Source organism: Entelurus aequoreus, linkage group LG04, assembly GCF_033978785.1.
Source record: "Entelurus aequoreus isolate RoL-2023_Sb linkage group LG04, RoL_Eaeq_v1.1, whole genome shotgun sequence".
Taxonomy (NCBI): domain Eukaryota; kingdom Metazoa; phylum Chordata; class Actinopteri; order Syngnathiformes; family Syngnathidae; genus Entelurus; species Entelurus aequoreus.
In genome coordinates, this window is record NC_084734.1 from 17793334 (window position 1) to 17811410 (window position 18077).

General features: G+C 39.8%; 1 protein-coding gene across 1 annotated transcript in view; it reads left to right on the forward strand.

Annotated features, from left to right (window-relative positions):
• LOC133648154 (NBAS subunit of NRZ tethering complex-like) overlaps positions 1 to 18077 on the forward strand; it is a 279054-nt gene that overhangs the window by 215424 nt on the left and 45553 nt on the right. Inside the window, exons 22-24 of the mRNA XM_062043936.1 lie at positions 3282 to 3395; positions 7842 to 7955; positions 13161 to 13318. Coding sequence (XP_061899920.1) covers positions 3282 to 3395; positions 7842 to 7955; positions 13161 to 13318 — 386 coding nt within the window. The remainder of the gene's footprint in view (positions 1 to 3281; positions 3396 to 7841; positions 7956 to 13160; positions 13319 to 18077) is intronic.

Consider the following 18077-nt stretch of genomic DNA (forward strand, 5'->3'; position numbering starts at 1 on the left):
TTTTCTTTAGCCAATATGCTAACCGAGCATGATGTTGCTGTTCAAATCTGACTATAATGCTTTATTTTAAGTAATATCCAGTAGCTCAGATTTTAGTGTATTTATATTACCTAACAAAATCGATGTTGTTTGATACAGTAAATACAACACTTTTTTAAAATCTCAATCTAAAGTATTTTTACAATGATTTGAGAGTTAAAGAGGAACTGCTTTTTTTTGGAATTTCGCTCATTATTCACGACACATGCATTCTAACTCATAAATAATCGTTAGCAAAAGTCAGCTAACAATGGAGTCAAAGAGAGTTAAAAACCTCAAAAACACCTTCATCAACATTTTATATGGGATGCTGTAAATGTGTCATGTAGTACCAGATACATTCATAATAACATGTAACAGCGTATTTTGGTCATTCCAAGCATGACAAACTTCATGGGAGCCATCAAAGACTACACATGATGATCCAGAACCTTATATGATGAACCTGAATATAAAGAGGATGAGCTACAAGTTATGAAAGCTATGTGTTAAACAGATCAATCAAAGCATCATGTAGCAATATTAGTGCCAAACAAGAAATACAAACTATGAACATCATAAAACAATCACCTCAAGTTGAGATGAAGAATGAATCATAATGCACCCGGAGGTTTACAAAAAACCCCAAAAACAATCATTTTTTTCCTGTCTTTCTCGCGATCTCTAGTCATAAGTTGAATGTCAAAGTTGACCAACTTCTCGGTTAATGGCCACAACCTTTTTCTATCTAGAATTAACTTTAACAAGCTCAATGGCAATTCACCAGCTCACCGGCCCTCTGTGATCACGCCGTCACTAAATATTTTTATCTGCGTTAGCGCTTATAATAACTAACGCTAATACTTGATTAATATTTGAGTCACAAGATGTAGATGGAGTATAGTTGGCGGGGTTTTAAAAAACATTTTTTAGAAGGATTTATGTGCGGAATAGTGCATCGTTAGCCACCTTGTACTTTCTGTATTTTACGACTTAGAATGCATACCATTTTTTTGAAATGTGTTCTTACAAAGGGATTTGGAATTATAGGCAAAAATCCAGAATAGTGCAGTTCTCCTTTAAGCTCGCTTGGATGTCATAAACGTCGGTTTTTGCAGTGTGTTAGCGTGGTCTCACAGCTGTGCGGCAAGTGCAAACCACAGTACAGCTCACGTCTTTCTGCTCCATCAGTAAACAGCCACTCGACAGCGTTAAAGTAAGGCTAGAATGAGCCTCCCCTCTGAACCAAGACCTTGTTTTTCTCCCAAGACCCTACCTCCGCCCCATTCCCCCACCTCCAGTGCCCTCATCAAACTGAGCTGCCGGCATCGAGCACAGTGACAGACTTGTAATAAAACACATTTTCTTCTTTTTTTTTTAGACATCCTAAAAGCTAAAGAAAAGGTTGTGGTATGTGATTATTACAGCTGAGAGCCACACTATTGTACTTTCTGTTCACCTGCACTCCTTCAAGGACGTGTGTACAGTATTCACAAAATAGTGTATTTAAGAATTTAGAAATGAAAAGCTTTGATAATAGATCAGCTCTTTTCCCAGATTTCTTTTTTGTATTCGCTCTAAGATAACACAGAGGAGTGAAGGCTTATGGAGGGCGTAAGGGTTGGTACTCTAATTTAGTACTTTTTTAGGTACTGAATTCCGTCGGTACTACCTGGTATCGATTCACAAAAATCAAACAGTGCCATATTTCGATACCTTTGGTGCAAGTGACGTCACTTCTGGTTGCAGATTCGGCCGACTCAATCACTTGACGGGCAAACAAGTTCATTAAAATTCCTTAAGGTAATCATGCAAGTTTATGTATAAGTATGCCTGAAAACACTCAGAATTAAAGTAAGGCTCCACTTCTTAGCTCTATGCTAATATACATTGGATTTGCCATAGACATGCTACTGATTAGCATTAGCTGTTTTACATGGTGATTTCAACAAACTTGGCATCCAACTAACCACAACAAAGGTGCGCGTTACAATTAAACAATGTCAAAGCCTACTACTTGCAAATTAGGCTTAGAAGTGTAACAAACCAAGATATAACAACTGGACAGCAGTTATCCTTATCAGCTCACAGGTAAATGATAAATAAAAATATTGATTTTATTATTAAATAGATTATTATTCATCAACACATGAACACACACACAATTTTAGAAAATTGGCACGGTCAATTCCCAGATACCGGGAATTGGTACCTTATTAATTCAAATGTGGGAGGTACCCATCTCAAAGAAGGCGCTTTTTCATATGGTCTTTTTTTTTTTAATATATATTTTAAAACAGTGTTCTTAATTTTGAGCAACTGTTGTGTTACAGTAAGTACAGTTAAACCACAAATAGCAAAGGGGTTATTAGCAAACATGGTAATATGATTCTTTGTTTACATTGATTTGTATTTATTTTATCAACAGCTTTTGCATTCAACAGCATGAGAAACGCTCCAAACTTTGGACTTCTGCTAATGCATGTAATGATTTCTAAACCTTTTTTTGTTTTGTAGTATCATTTTTATTGAAGATTCATACATTCACCGGCCACCTCATACATACAGAACAGGCCAAAAGTTCGGACACACCTTATCATTCAATGCGTTTTCTTTATTTTCATGACTATTTGTAGATTGTCACTGGAGGCATCAAATCTATGAATGAACACGTGGAGTTATGTACTTAAAAAAAAAAGGTGAAATAACTGAAAACGTGTTTTATATTCTAGGTTCTTCAAAACAGCCACCCTTTGCTCTGATCACTGTTTTGCACACTCTTGGCATTCTCTCAATGAGCTTCAAGAGGTAGTCACCTGAAAGGGTTTTCACTTCACAGGTGTCATAGTTTTGATGCCTTCAGTGACAATCTACAATGTAAATAGTCATGAAAATAAAGAAAACGCATTGAAATGAAAAGGTGTGTCCAAACCTTTGGCCTGTACTGTACGTGAGCATGTATATACAGTAATTTGTACACTGTATATAATTACTGCCCACAATATTATGCGCATCTGCGTATACAGTACCTATACATCTTTTTGCACTGAACTGAACATACAGAGGGATTTGTTTACATAATAAAAATACCAGAAACTGCCCTCAGTGGGCGTTAGTATCTTTGTGAAGGAATACAGCTCCTTTTTGGGCTCTAGTTTGATAGTGCAGGTGCATCTTAAGTGGTAGCAGAGACATTACTCTTCACTATGTTACTTTCCTGACACAAGTTCAACGCCCTCTTCCTCTTCCTCTTGCCCCTGCAGTGCGTCTGCGCTCAGACCGTCTGTCTCTCATCGAGGAGTGCATCGCCCACTGCTCCACCGCCTACAAGCAGTCCAACACTCTACTGAGTCTGGCTTCTCTGCTGCGAGTGGCAGGTACCAACACAGGCGGTAAAGCGTTGCATTTGATTTATTTGAACTTCCTTCGAGGGCCAAAGGATCCTGGTGGCATTTTGTTCGCAACGCCGCTCACCACCACAGGCAGCGGGAGATGAGAAGAGGCATAAACATATTTTTAAATAAATAACTGCAGCTTCTGAAGGGTTTGTACCTCTGAGACCGCGGCGGTAAATTTTTCATGCAGGTATCACTTCAGTGCCGCCGCCACAGAAAGCCTGGAGGGTGGTTGGCTTCCTACCTCCGCTTTATGGAAAGGCTTAAGTAAGGAGGTTTTAGTCTGAGAGGAGGGGCTAATTATCATACTCCAAATTAGAATTATTTTGTGCTGACTGAAGGAAGGAGCACAAAAGCTTCTGTGCATCAACAGTCAGTGTTGTTCGCAGAAACATGGCTTTTTTTCTTAAAAACGTATATTTTTTAATGAAGTTTGGTTTTGGTCATAGTGTTGATTGTTCATCAAACACAGGTCACTGTTTTATTTGGCTCAAATTGAAATTTTGCGTGGTTGTAACAGTACGTGAGAGCTCAACCTGCCCCCGTAAGCACAGCCGATAACCCTTGAGGCAGATGGCTCATCTGAGGAACGTTGGAAAATAAAAATAATACAACTTGTAAAATAGTAAGGACCATGAGTAGAGATAAAGAATAAAATACAGGTTAAAATAATTAATACCAGGTAAAAGCCAAATCAAAAAGGTGGGTCTTAAGCCTGCTCTTAAAAACATGAACGTTTTCCGCAGCCCTGAGGTCCTCAGGCAAGCTGTTCCATAGATGGGGGTCATAATGGTGGAAAGATGCCATCCCATGACTATGTGTCCTGACTTTTAGAATAATTAGAAGATGAGTGCCGGAGGATCTCAGTGCTCATAGGGTAAAAACAAATTTGAAAGATAAGAAGGCCCAATACCATAAAAACATTTATTAACCATAATAAGAACCTTAAAATTTATCCTGAAACACACAGGGAGCCAATGCAGAGATTTCAAAACTGGTGTAATGTGAGCCCGCCTTCTGGTCTTTGTCATGACGCTGAATTTTGGAGTAATTGCAAAAATATAATAACCTTTTTAGGTAGATCGATGATTGCGATTAATTTGAGTTCGACCACGGTGATCAGCTGTCAGCATTATTGCCTCGATCAAACATGGCGGAAATGTCTGTTAGAACAGTGGTCCCCAACCACCGATTGGTACCGGGCCGCACAAGAAATTTAAAAAAAAAAAAAAAATTTTTTTTTTTTTTTTTTTATGAAATCAACGTAAAAAACACAATATATACATTATATATCAATATAGATCAATACAGTCTGCAGGGATACAGTCTGTAAGCACACATGATTGTATTTATTTATGTGGGACAAATTTTCAACGGTTGACCGGTCCGCAGCTACAAAAAGGTTGGGGACCTCTGTGTTAGAAGATAGCACAGCAGTAAACAGTAGGGGTTGGTATTATCATGCACGGAACAATCCGCCTTTTTTGACCGTGATCCTGTGTGTGTCTGTTAATGTGAGTGTGTTTACGTACGTTTTTTGTGTATTTGTGTGAAAGTGTTTGTGTCAAGTGTCGCGGCCATCTCGTTCCACCGTCGCCAAAGTCTGCCTCGTCACGACGTAATTAATGTTCAATTAGCGTTGTGCCTCTTCCCTCTCACAGAGCTGGAAGTACAACCCAGAAGAATAAAATAAAGAAATATGACTAAGACTGGCATGGAAGTTGAAACATAACATATATTGAGAAGGAGCAGCGACTTCAGTGACAGACTTTAGTCTCAATGCAGGTCACCGGTAATCGTGCCCAGAATGTGGACTCGCAAGCAGGCAGAGAATGTATTTGTGACTGAACTAATGTATTGGTCCCAACCGGGAGAATAAACACACCTACTAATTTCTGAAAAAGGTATTTTGTATATAAATATTTTTAATCAGACTTCTTATTTATGTGTCTGCAAAGATTCAACTCCTCTGATATAACATATACTACTAAAAAGCTCTTCAGACAGACACTTTGTGTGTTCAAATCATGTTTGAGTTTGTGGGTAAAAACATTTTGTTCCTGAAATAATCATTAAACTTATTTTATCTTGGTACACATTATTTTACAGTTTCATCCATTTCAAACTGCACTTTAACGTACTTTTTGAAAATAGAGAATACAGTAGTTGGGCTTCAAAAAAACTCCACAATCTGGGTCACCGCTTGTTGTTTGCCAAAGCACAGGCAGGTAACACTGATTACCCACCTGTGTAATTAAAGAATACAACTAATTATTTACCATTTGAAAGTGTTGTTTAGTAAATGGTAACTTGAAATAAAAGTCTTGTAGTATTCAGTACACCAATGATACTTTGTTTACTGCAGAATGAAGTTTGTGAAGACAAGCAAAATAGCAAAATACTTTTGAGAGGAAAAAAAACGAGACCTTAAAACCGAGGTACAGAGCGTAGCGTGGGTTACCTGTACTGTTGCACGGTTATAGATAAGAACAAAATGACAGTTGTCAGCTGTTAGCATGTATTACCTTGATCAAACATGATGTAATTGTCTGTTACAAGATAATGCAGTAATGAAGAGTAGTGATGCGGTGCTCGATATAATCCTGCACGGGACAATCCGCCTTTAATAAAAATAAAATAAAACGTGATATTAATCGAGCTCGGATCATATGAAAAAATTAATAGAGATCATTTTGTTTGCCAAATCGCCCAGCCCAACCCTCAAGGAACCTTAGAGTACTAAACATTTGACTCTTGATTTATCGTTTTAAAGTTCATTGTATAAAACCATGATTTGTTTTAACGAAAATGAAATTGACACTATTTCCACATCCACATTCACCCATTCATACACACATTCACACACTGATGGCAGGAGCTGCTTTGCCATGCTCCATCAGGAGCAAGGGTGAAGTGTCTTGCCCAAGGACACAACGGACGTGACTAGGATGATGGAAGCCGGGGATCTAACCAGGAACCCTCAGACATCTCATAGAGAATATTTATGCTGTTACATGCAAACAAATAATGCATAAATTGGGGTGTTCAAAATTGAGGTGTATATGGGCATAGTTTAGTTGTAGAGATTATATATTAATTCCAATCTTTCGTTGTTTATGTAACGCTGTTATGAGAGGGACCATTTTGGAACCGAAGGGTGAAAAGTGTAACGCTACATTTTAATGTGGACTCAATGAATATTGTTTTTAAGATCCATACTTGCCAACCCTCCCGAATTTTCCGGGAGACTCCCGGATTTCAGTGCCTCTCCCGAAAATCTCCCGGGACAACCATTCTCCTGAATTTCTTCCGATTTCCAGCCGGACTTAAGGCACGCCTCCTCCAGGTCCGTGCGGACCTGAGTGAGGACAGCCTCTCGTCACGTCCGCTCTTTACTTCATACTTCAGAACCGACTCCCACACTTGCCGTCAGGGTGCGCAATACAACGTAAACCGTTTTGGTTGGCCAACGGTTTAAAAAGTAACCACAGAACACTATAGTGTTCTGTGGTTACTTTTTGGTTGGCCAACGGTTTAAAAAGTAATCACAGAACACTGTAGTGTTCTGTGGTTACTTTTTGGTTGGCCAACAGTTTACGTTGTATTGCGCACCCTGACGGCAAGTGTGGGAGTCGGTTCTGAAGTATGAAGTAAAGAGTGGACGTGACTTCATCACCTCGCCTGGTTATTGACTCCAACCCAGAATATTACACTGCACATACCTATGCTCCTTCAAAGGCTGCAAAGCATTGCACTTTCAAATACAGCAATGAGTAGAGAGGAGTGTTATGTGTGTGTAGATGTGTATACACACATAACCTCCTCAAATCTCCCGAATTTGGAGGTCTCAAGGTTGGCAAGTATGAAGATGACTAACTAAACAAAAAAATGACAGAGAAAAAAACAAATTACTAAAACAACTGCAACAACCTCTAATTTCTGTCTTGTATATTTCATCATAGTCTGATCTTGATCTGTAGTTTGTGTCCTCTTTGTCGTCTTGGTCATGGCTTGCCATTGGACATGAGATGCTGCATGAATGCTAACACCGAAAGCTATCCCAGCAGCACTCATATCATAGTGGAAATGATTCCCCCATTTAGCGAGACGCTTTTTCTTAATATTTAATTCCTCCCTTGCGGAGATGAAGAGCCACTGCAATAACCTCATTTACGGCGGATGGCGATTAATATTCCGCTGCCTCCTGCCCCCGCCGCCGCTAATACGCCAGGACGTTTCAACCTTCCGTTCCTGTGTGAAGTTGGAAAAGAGATTTATTAAGATAGATGCTAGATGTGATAAACAGGATTATGAGATTTGCTGTTTAGGGCGTCTTGACGGATGAGGTTGACATTTATCAAGAGAAAATTAATATCATTTTTAAAACAACATTTATGAGTGTGTGTTTGTGTTTGTGTGTGTTTCAAGGAGATGATGAGGCCGCACGCAAAGGGCAAGTGTTGACCCTGCTAGCGGAGCAAGCTCTCCAGTATCTGGACTTCAAGGCTGCTTACATTCACTGTCAGGACCTCATGGCTGCAGGTATGTTGTTAGCTTCACGCTGACACCCTCTCACTAACACAGTGAAAGTTGTGTTTACCTTTCAGTACCATGGAGGATATGTTTGTTCATACCTGTACTTCTTGAGGGACAATACAATAGAAAATGAACTTGGATATAGTTTAGAGTAGTCAGTGTACAGCATGCATGGCAGTATAGAGTTGCTTTTGAGTGTGCGCACCATTGTTATGTAGCACTGCCTTAATGCTCTTGGACATAAGATTAACCAGAGGTGCACAGGTTGTTGCTAAAATTCTCTTCCTCTACTCCATGATAAAAATCTCCACTTTCCTTCCTTCCTCAATTGGTTTTATATTTGGCAACACCCTTCATCTTCATCTTTAGCTTCCTCAGCAAGGCACTTGTCATCTTGGAAGTGTCTTGGCTCCTTATTGTATGTTGAAAAGTTGTAATTTCTCCTTCACAATGTCACAGTACATTTCGGAATTCATGTTTCCCCTCATTGAACTACAGCTCGCTCAGTGGTGGCAGCAATCATGCAGCCCCAGACAGTTGTCAAAACACAATTATCTTGATACTCACCAGTTATTTAGACAGTAAGAACTTTGTGTGGATATAAATCGGATACAGTATGTAACCAACTGCAGTGTGAATGTAGCCCAAGTTTACTTTCGATAGCAATCATTGTCCAACTGTGGTACATCTAGTGGTACGCCAAATAATCACCTGATAAAAATGTATTGTTTTATGTTAAATGATAAATGATAAATGGGTTATACTTGTATAGCGCTTTTCTACCTTCAAGGTACTCAAAGCGCTTTGACAGTATTTCCACATTCACCCATTCACACACACATTCACACACTGATGGCGGGAGCTGCCATGCAAGGCGCTAACCAGCACCCAAGGGTGAAGTGTCTTGCCCAAGGACACAACGGACGTGACTAGGATGGTAGAAGGTGGGGATTGAACCCCAGTAACCAGCAACCCTCCGATTGCTGGCACGGCCACTCTACCAACTTCGCCACGCCCTCCCTATGTTCTTATATTCAAACACAGTATAACTGTTCAAACTATGTGTAATGTTACAGTGGCCAAAAATATTAAATATACTTGTTAAATAAAACCGCTTATTTGTTTTTGTTGACTACTTAGGCCTACTACGCTACTGTATTTTAAAATTGATCATTACGGTGATACATGGAGAGCCAAGTTTTTTCTGAGGTGGTACTTGGTGAAAAAAGTTGGAGAACCACTGTTCTTTAGTATTGTCCCCTGACAAGATATGCTGTACTAAAAATTATTGTGTGTACTCACTTTTTGGATATACTGTACGGATCCTGGACTCATGATGTAGATTGACAATCTGGATAATCGTTTTTACACGAACATAAAATCGAGAACAGATCTCAATGAAGTGTTCTGCTTTGTCATGACCTAATTGTTTAAAACCATCTGTATATACAGTATATGGACAAAGGTCTTTATTCAGGATCTGGATCGAGAATCTGGAACATAAATCCAATCCAAAAAAAATCCCAAAATTTAGGTTGCAGTTTGATGAATTTGGTGTGTTTCTTCAATATAATACATGGATTAACCTTTTGATCATGGTTGTTAATTTCAGTACAATCTGTATATAATATACTGTATAGGGGTGTCCTTAAGTAATTTAGAAAAAAACAATTATCAGATATTGGTTTGCATCTAATAACAAGATATCAAGCAGTCCTACAGTAGTTTACTTGTGCAAAACTGGACAGCCAGTTAACACCTAAGTGTCCTCCGGTAATTGTGTATTTTAGTGTAGTCATTTACAAAAGGTAAACATGGTAGGATAAAGACCACTAGGAGCTCACAGCTATACTACAGCTAAGAGAAGCACACAAGCTATCCACCCATCCATCCATCCACCCATCCATCCATCCCTTCAACCATTCACACTGACATTCTCACACGAGGGCTAATTTAGTGTTGCCATTCAACTTATGACATACAAAATATGTGTCCATAATTGAACAATTTTGCAGACTAAAACACACGTGTCACTATAAACAAGTATCACATAATTATAGTTGCATATTAATTACTCATACAAAGTCTCCAAAGCAGAAGCTTATTGGACAGTATCCAGTAACAAATGGGTCCGCATCATTCAGTTTACTGCGTCACAAGTTTAACTCAATGAATTACTTTGGCCACTAAGTGTCACCAAAAAAAGTACCACTCCACTTCGATTTAAAGGCAGCTTAAGTTCCTTCCAGATGCTTACTAATAAATACAGTGTATCCGGAAAGTATTAGAATAGAATAGAATAGAATAGAAAGTACTTTATTGATCCCTGGGGGAAATTCAGCACCACAGTTTGCTCACAATAGACAATAATAATAATAAATAATATAATATATATTATATATAATATATAATATATTGTAGCTGAGATAGGCTCCAGCGCCCCCCCCCCGACCCCGAAGGGAATAAGCGGTAGAAAATGGATGGATGGATGAATAATATAAATATATTCTACATATATTCTACATTTAAGTGCAGTCAAAAAGGAACATATGCATTACAGTCTGATGGCTGCCGGTATGAAGGACCTCCTGTGTCGTTCCGTGTTGCATTTTGGGAGTCTGAGCCATTGAACGTGCTCATTCTCTCCGCAAGGTCCGAGTGTAGTGGGTGGGAGGTGTTGTCCATAATGGCCAGGAGCTTTGCTAGACTTTCCTCTCTGACACCACCGCCAGAGAGTCTAGCTCCACTCCCACCACATTACTGGCCTTCTTTACCAGCTTATCCAGTCTGTTTGCGTCCCTCGCTCTCAGCCCGCTGCCCCAGCAGGCTATGGCGTACAAGAAGGCGCCTGTCACCACCGACTCGTAGAACATCTTCAACATCATTCACTTTCAATTGACACTTGTGATTTAGGGCTATATAAATAAACATTGATTGATTCACAGCGCTTCACTTTTTCCACATTTTGTGATGTTACAGACTTATTCCAAAATGGAGTAAATTAATTTTGGTACTTAAAATTGTACACACAATACTCCATAATGACAATTTGAGAACGTTTTTTAGCCTTTGGAAGTTTTTTTTAAATATGATGGCACAATCTTTTGGCAGTTTCGCCCATTCCTCTTTGCAGCAACTCTGAAGCTCTATCAGGTTGGATGGGAAGCATCAGTGCACAGCATTTTTTTAAATCCCTCCAGAGATGTTCAATGGGATTCAAGTCTGGGTTCTAACTGCCTCTCAAAGACATGTACAGAGTTGTCCTGAAGCCAATCCTTTGATTTCTTGGCTGTGTGTTTTGGGTCATTGTCCTGCTAAAAAATGAACCATCGCTCTAGTCTGAGTTCAAGAGCGCTCTGGAGGAGGTTTTCATCCAGCATGTCTCTGTACATTGCTGCAATCATCTTTCCCTGTATCCTGACTAGTCTCCCAGTTCCTGCCGCTGAAAAACATCCTCACCGCATGATGCTGCCACCACCATGCTTCACTGTAGGGATAGTATTGGCCTGGTGATGAGCGGTGCCTGGTATCCTCCAACTGACGCCACACCAGAACAGAGAATTTTGTTTCTCATGGTCTGAGAGTCTTTCAGGTGCATTTTGGCAAAATCCAGGCGGGCTGCCGTATGCATTTTACTAAAAAATGGCTTCCGTCTGGCCTGATTGGTGGATTGCTGCAGAGATGGTTGTCCTTCTGGAATGTTCTCCTCTCTCCACAGAGGAATGCTGTAACTCTGACAGAGTGACCATCGGGTTTTTGGTCACCTCCCTGAGTAGGGCTCTTCTTCCCCAATTGCTCAGTTTAGACTGCCGAGCAGCTCTCGGAAGAGTCCTGGTGGTTCCAAACTTGTTTCATTTACGAATGATGGAGGCCACTGTGCTCATTGGGACCATCAAGGCAGCAGATATTTTTCTGTACCCTTCCTCAGATTTGTGCCTCGAGACAACCCTGTGTCGGAGGTCTACGAACAATTCACTCGACTTCTTGCTTGGTTTGTGCTCTGCCATGCAGTGTGGGACTTTATTTACAAACAGGTGTGTGTTTTTCCAAATAATGTCCAACCAACTGAATTTACCACAGGTGGACTCCAATTAAGCTGTAAGAACATGTCAAGGATGATCAGTTGAAACAGGACGCACCTGGGCTCACTGTAGAGCCTTGTGGTAAAGGCTGTGTATACTTATGTTCATGTGGAATATTGTGTGTATAATTTTGAGGAATTAATTCCATTTTGGAATAAAGCTGTCACGTAACAAAATGTGGAAAAAGTGAAGCACTGAATACTTTCCGGATACACTGTAGGTTAGTATTTTTCATACCTACCATTGTTCTCTGTTTAAGTCATTTCACTTTTCTAACATTCACAATGCAAAATAATGAAAGCATGTACTATGATTTGTGCTAATATTGTATCAAATTAATATCGGTTTCGACTAATACTCAAGTATTAGTTTTAACAACTTTTAAATTTTCCTGAAGTAATCAATAAAGTACTATCTATCTATCTATCTAGACTCTATTATCGGGATTGTATCGTAAGTGTAGTTGTATCGAGACACCCCTATAGTGTACCTCCGTTTTCAACAACTTTTTTTATGATTTAGAGTTACGTATGTGAACTTTTTCGCCCAAAGGGGCACCGTTTTCGTTTTCGGTTATCATACGGCCAAACATTGTGTGTAACAAACTGGTCCAAGTGCTCAAACAAAGAATCCTATGCGTTGGTGACTCAGTCTCTGTGCTTTTTTGTAATGAGTATGACTTCAAAATAAGGCCAAAGAAAGTTCCGATGAGCCAGGAAGTGTTAACATGTTCTACTTGTATATTCTATTATAAGATTGAGTCTGTTTACACTCTATTTTAAAATTAGTGTCTCTTCTAATGTGTGCCAGCCTTTTAAACAATTAACTGCAAATGGTCCCATTCAAGGTTGGCCAAGTTTGTGTGTGCGCTCCACTCCAGAGAGCGATTATGGAAATATAATATACGTGTGTCTGTGTAATTGTAGCCTTTGAGCTTCACACAATTAGCCTTGGAGGGATTTAACGAGATTATGTTTTGTCTGGCTGGCCTCGCTTTTAATGTTGCACCAGCACACACACAAAAAAAAAGACACGAAGCAGTGCTACAAGTCTTCGCACCGTGCGGAAGAATGTCAATGCTCTTATTGTGATAGCAGTTCCAAATTTTGATTCTTTGCCCCCCTTACAGATTACAGTCCAGCCTGGGATGTGTGCAGTCTGCTGGGTCAATGCGAGGGCTTTACTGGCCTAGAAGCAAGGCAGCAGCTGATGGCCTATTCTCTTACCCATTGTCCTCCTGACAACATCCCCGCTCTCCTGGCAGCCTCCAGTGACCTGCAGACTCAGGTCATCTTTAATATTCAGTCTTCTTTACTTGGATTTTTATCAGTCTCTAGATTTGAGATGAACACATTCAAAGTGACCGACGTCCACTGTAAAAACTCGCCTTCCCAAGCCAACTCATAGCTACTGTGAATGACGTAAATATAGACGACGTTCAAGTTTCACCGGAAATAACCTACAGTTGCTTGTGAGAATTTTTTATGTAAATTTAGTAGGCTTCTATAAAACAAAACAATCAGATGCCAATAAAAACAGTGATGAGCACAAATTTTAAATATTTAGCCCTGTCTTAGCACTAGCTAGACCAAGCTAACTCAAATTCACTGTAGATAATTCAAATAAAGTTTCTTAAAAAAACTCAAATAAATGATTCCAACTTATTAAACCTAGATCATGACAATTTAGTAAGATTTGATCAAAAGCCCTACAAAATGTAGCCCCACATTAGCCTTCCTAAGCTAACTCATAGCAACTGTGAATGACGTAAATATAGACATTACATAATGTGTAATTGTAACTCCATTATTAAAGATAACTTTAGATTAGCTGCAGCATAAACAGGTCTCGATCTATAATGTCTCAGATAAAGACAAGAGATGAACAATTCAGTATTTTCATTACATTTAAGTGGATGTTTTACATGCGTCATAAACAGTGTTGGGTTAGTTACTGAAACCAGTAACTAGTTACAGTTACTTCATTTCAAAAGTAACTCAGTTACTATCTCAGTTACTTACACCAAAAAGTAATGCGATACTGTGAAAACTAACTATTTAGTTACTTATTTTTTTCTTCTTTTTTTTTTTTAAAGCTCTCATTAATGCCCTTTTAGCCTTCATTTCAGTACTGTTATTGCACTGGAGAATAATACAATCTGTTGATCAACTTGACATGCATTTGCATCACTGAACTCTGCCAAGCAATGTGGTCTACATACAACACACAAAGACAAAGATATGTTTCAAAGGGCCAATTTGTTTCAGGCCAGAACAAATTGACAAAACCATTTTAAATAGCTGCAACATAACATACATAAGTAACAAACTGCATAATAACAACATAGCTGTAAAGCAAGGAAGGCACACACTACCGTACATACACAAAGCCTAACCAGGTGTTTTTTTTCTGAAGGAATTCTGAAACAAAACCATGTCTGAAGCCCAGAACACTCTACACATTTCCCCAGTTTTAGTTTAGAGAAAAGGAAAGATTGGCCTGGCCCACTAGCATCCCTCTTTATGTTTGTGAACCTTATAGTCTATACATTTAGAGTGATGTGATAATCAAACACTCACTAGCATCCCTCTTTATGTTTGTGAACCTTATAGTCTATACATTTAGAGTGATGTGATAATCAAACACTCTAGAAGTCTAGAGTGAAAGAGTATATAAGAGAATTGACAGAGTGTGTACCTTCAGTGATGAATGATGAGCAGAGGCAGTGTTAATCCTTAAGTGGTGGTGGTGGAGGGAAAGTGGCATCGGAGTCTGTGTCTCTCTTTACTACCTTCGTTGAAGCATGTTGCCTTTGTAGGTGTTTCAGCAGATTTGAATTGCTGTTTTGGGCAGTAAATGGGATCTTTGATCCAAGACACAACTTACATTTAACTTAAATGTTATTTTCTTTGTGCTCGACAAAAGAAAAGTAGTGAGAATATCTACATATTCGACAAACTCGACGCAGCTCCGCCATGGTCAGACACGCCCCCCCCCCCCCCTCCCCTCCCCTGCCCTCCCCACACCCAGACACACACAGAGCGCGCGTCTCTCTTCTCCGGCTTGTGACACAAGAAGATTCAGAAGGACGACACTGCAGCGCTCCAATAAAACACACTCAGATCTTCTGTTTCTAGCCGATACTACATAAAAAATAACGTAAAATAACACAGTAATGCATCATGTAGTAACGGTAACTGAGTTACTGAATATAAAAAATAACACGTTAGATTACTAGTTACCGCCGAAACTAACGGCGTTACAGTAACACGTTACTTTGTAACGCATTAGTCTCAACACTGGTGATAAAATATATTTACAAAATCAGCTTTAGCCTAGCATTAGCCTTTGTAAAGCTTAACATTTTTACTGTAAATTGCTCCGACATCCTTTTTGTTTTTTGAATTAGTCAACTAGTACAGACTGTTTACATGACTGTTTAGTATATTTTGTACGGAAATTTTTAGACACAAAAAAAAACTATCAACAACTAACACAATATTCAAAATGTAGTCTTAGCCCAGTATTAACCTTCTGAAAATAACTAAAATGTCTTTGTTAACTTTACAAAAATACATTACTTATTTGTGTATTAGCTTTGTTTTAAGTTATTTGCTGGGATATTGTATTTCTTCTGTTTTTAGTTTTAATGATATGCACGAGAGATGTCCTGATCATTGGATCGTTTGGGGGGCCGGAATTTGCCTTTTTTAACTGATTGGCAATCGACTAATGAGCTGCAGAGGCCAGCCAATCTTTACCGCAGCTGTGTCCCAGTGTTTACATAGCTAAAAATGAGCTAGATTCCTTCAAGAAGGATGCACGCTCGGGGAGACACAATTACATTTCCATATTCCTTGTTACACACATACAGGGGGTGCGTCTTTTGCCTGAACACCAGTTCAAGTTTGAGAGTACCGTATTTTTCGGACCATAGGGCGCACCGGATTAAAAGGCGCACTGCCGATGAGCGGTTCTATTCAGGTCTATTTTCATACAAAAGATGCACCGGATTATAAGGTGCTTTAAAGGGGTCATATTATGATTTTTTTCTAAATTTAAAACACTATCTTGTGGTCTACATAACATGTAATGGTGGTTGTTTGGTGAAAGTGTTTCATAGATTATGTTTTACAGACCATTTTCAAGTAGCTTCCTGAGCGTCTCTTCAGGATTTGCCGTTTTGTGGGCGGTCTTACCTACGTGGCTCACCTTCGACAGCGTTTTCTCCCCGTCATCTTTGTTGTAGCGGTGTAGCGTGCAAGGACGGGAGTGGAAGACGTGTCAAAAGATGGAGCTAACTGTTTTAATGACATTCAGACTTTACTTAAATCAATAACGGAGCAGCATCTTCTCATCCGTGGCTCAATAATGCAACATCAACGCCGGAAATGTGTCCCGTGAAAAACCGTCCGACCGGAACCCTCTAATAAATAAAGTTCCGTAGGTGAATTATGTAAACCCAATACAGTTTTTAGCGCTAAATTGATAGCTAGTCTACTGACAGATATAAGTAAGAACTTTACATTACTTTATAATACAAAATGGCAACAGCGGAAGATGAATGCCACATATGAAGGTAGAGAAAAACAAAAAGCTTATGCCTGGTTCACACCAACGGCGCTTGCCGCGCTTTAAAGTGGCGAGCAAAGCGCCGTCATTTGGAAGAGGTGCTACGAACGTTTGTAAAAATTGTTGCCGATCTTGCCGCATGTCCCGCTTCACTACAAGCTTTCCCACGATCCATTACGACCCTCACGCTTTAATCACGCTTTGTTACGCTTTAACGCCGCTTTGCATGCCGCTTTGCATGCCGCTTTGCATGCCGCTTTGCATGCCGCTTTAAAGCGCCGTCAAAGCGCCGTTGGTGTGAACCTAGCATTATGACTACGGTGTCAACACGGACTACAATGGCGGACTTGCGCATATTTTCAAGACTTATGCAGATCCCAAATACACATCAGCAGGTCAGACCAGAAGGTAAGAAAAGTTGGTTTTGCATAACATTGCGAAACAAAATGCCAGGTAATATGTCTGCTAATAGGTGCCATTTTGCGGTCCTTACACACGCACCATAATAATACTCGTATGTTTAATACACCGACAATCCATCAAGCGGTGCGGCTTCATAGCTTACCGAAGTCGTACTAAAAACATTTTGACAGATTTTTGAGCGCCGTGTGTAATGTTCTATATTCTCAATGGAACATTTAAAGTTTTGGTGTTGTTTACTGGCATCATCTTGCAGTCTACACGTATCTCTTATGTATGACTGCCATCTACTGGTCACATTTGTCATTACACCATGTACCAAATAAAATTGCTTCGAGGTCGGTAACTACAACCAGAATTGTGCCGTACATTAGGTGCACCGGGTTATAAGGTGCACTGTCGATTTTTGAGAAAATTAAAGGATTTTAAGTGCTCCTTAAGTCCGAAAAATACGGTAAGCTGCAACAAATGAAGTGAAGTGAATTACATTTATATAGCGCTTTTTCTCAAGTGACTCAAAGCGCTTTACATAGTGAAACCCAATATCTAAGTTACATTCAAACCAGTGTGGGTGGCACTGGGAGCAGGTGGGTAAAGTGTCTTGCCCAAGGACACAACGGCAGTGACTAGGATGGCGGAAGCGGGGATCGAACCTGCAACCCTCAAGTTGCTGGCACGGCCGCTCTACCAACCGAGCTATACCGCCCCCATTGTTTATCCACAGTGCGAAGCCACCACAGCTGGAAAATAAAATCTCATTTATAAAATGTTATTACATTATCACTGGAGTACAATAGAAAAAAGAATGGCAAAGCATGCCACACACACACACACACACACACACACACACACACACACACACACACACACACACACACACACACACACACACACACACACACACACACACACACACACACACACACACACACACACACACACACACACACACACACACACACACACACACACACACACACCTACAGACACCAAGCAGATGACACATGAAGCTAACCGCTAAAGGTTCAGTATGAAGCAGGACTGATCGATCCAG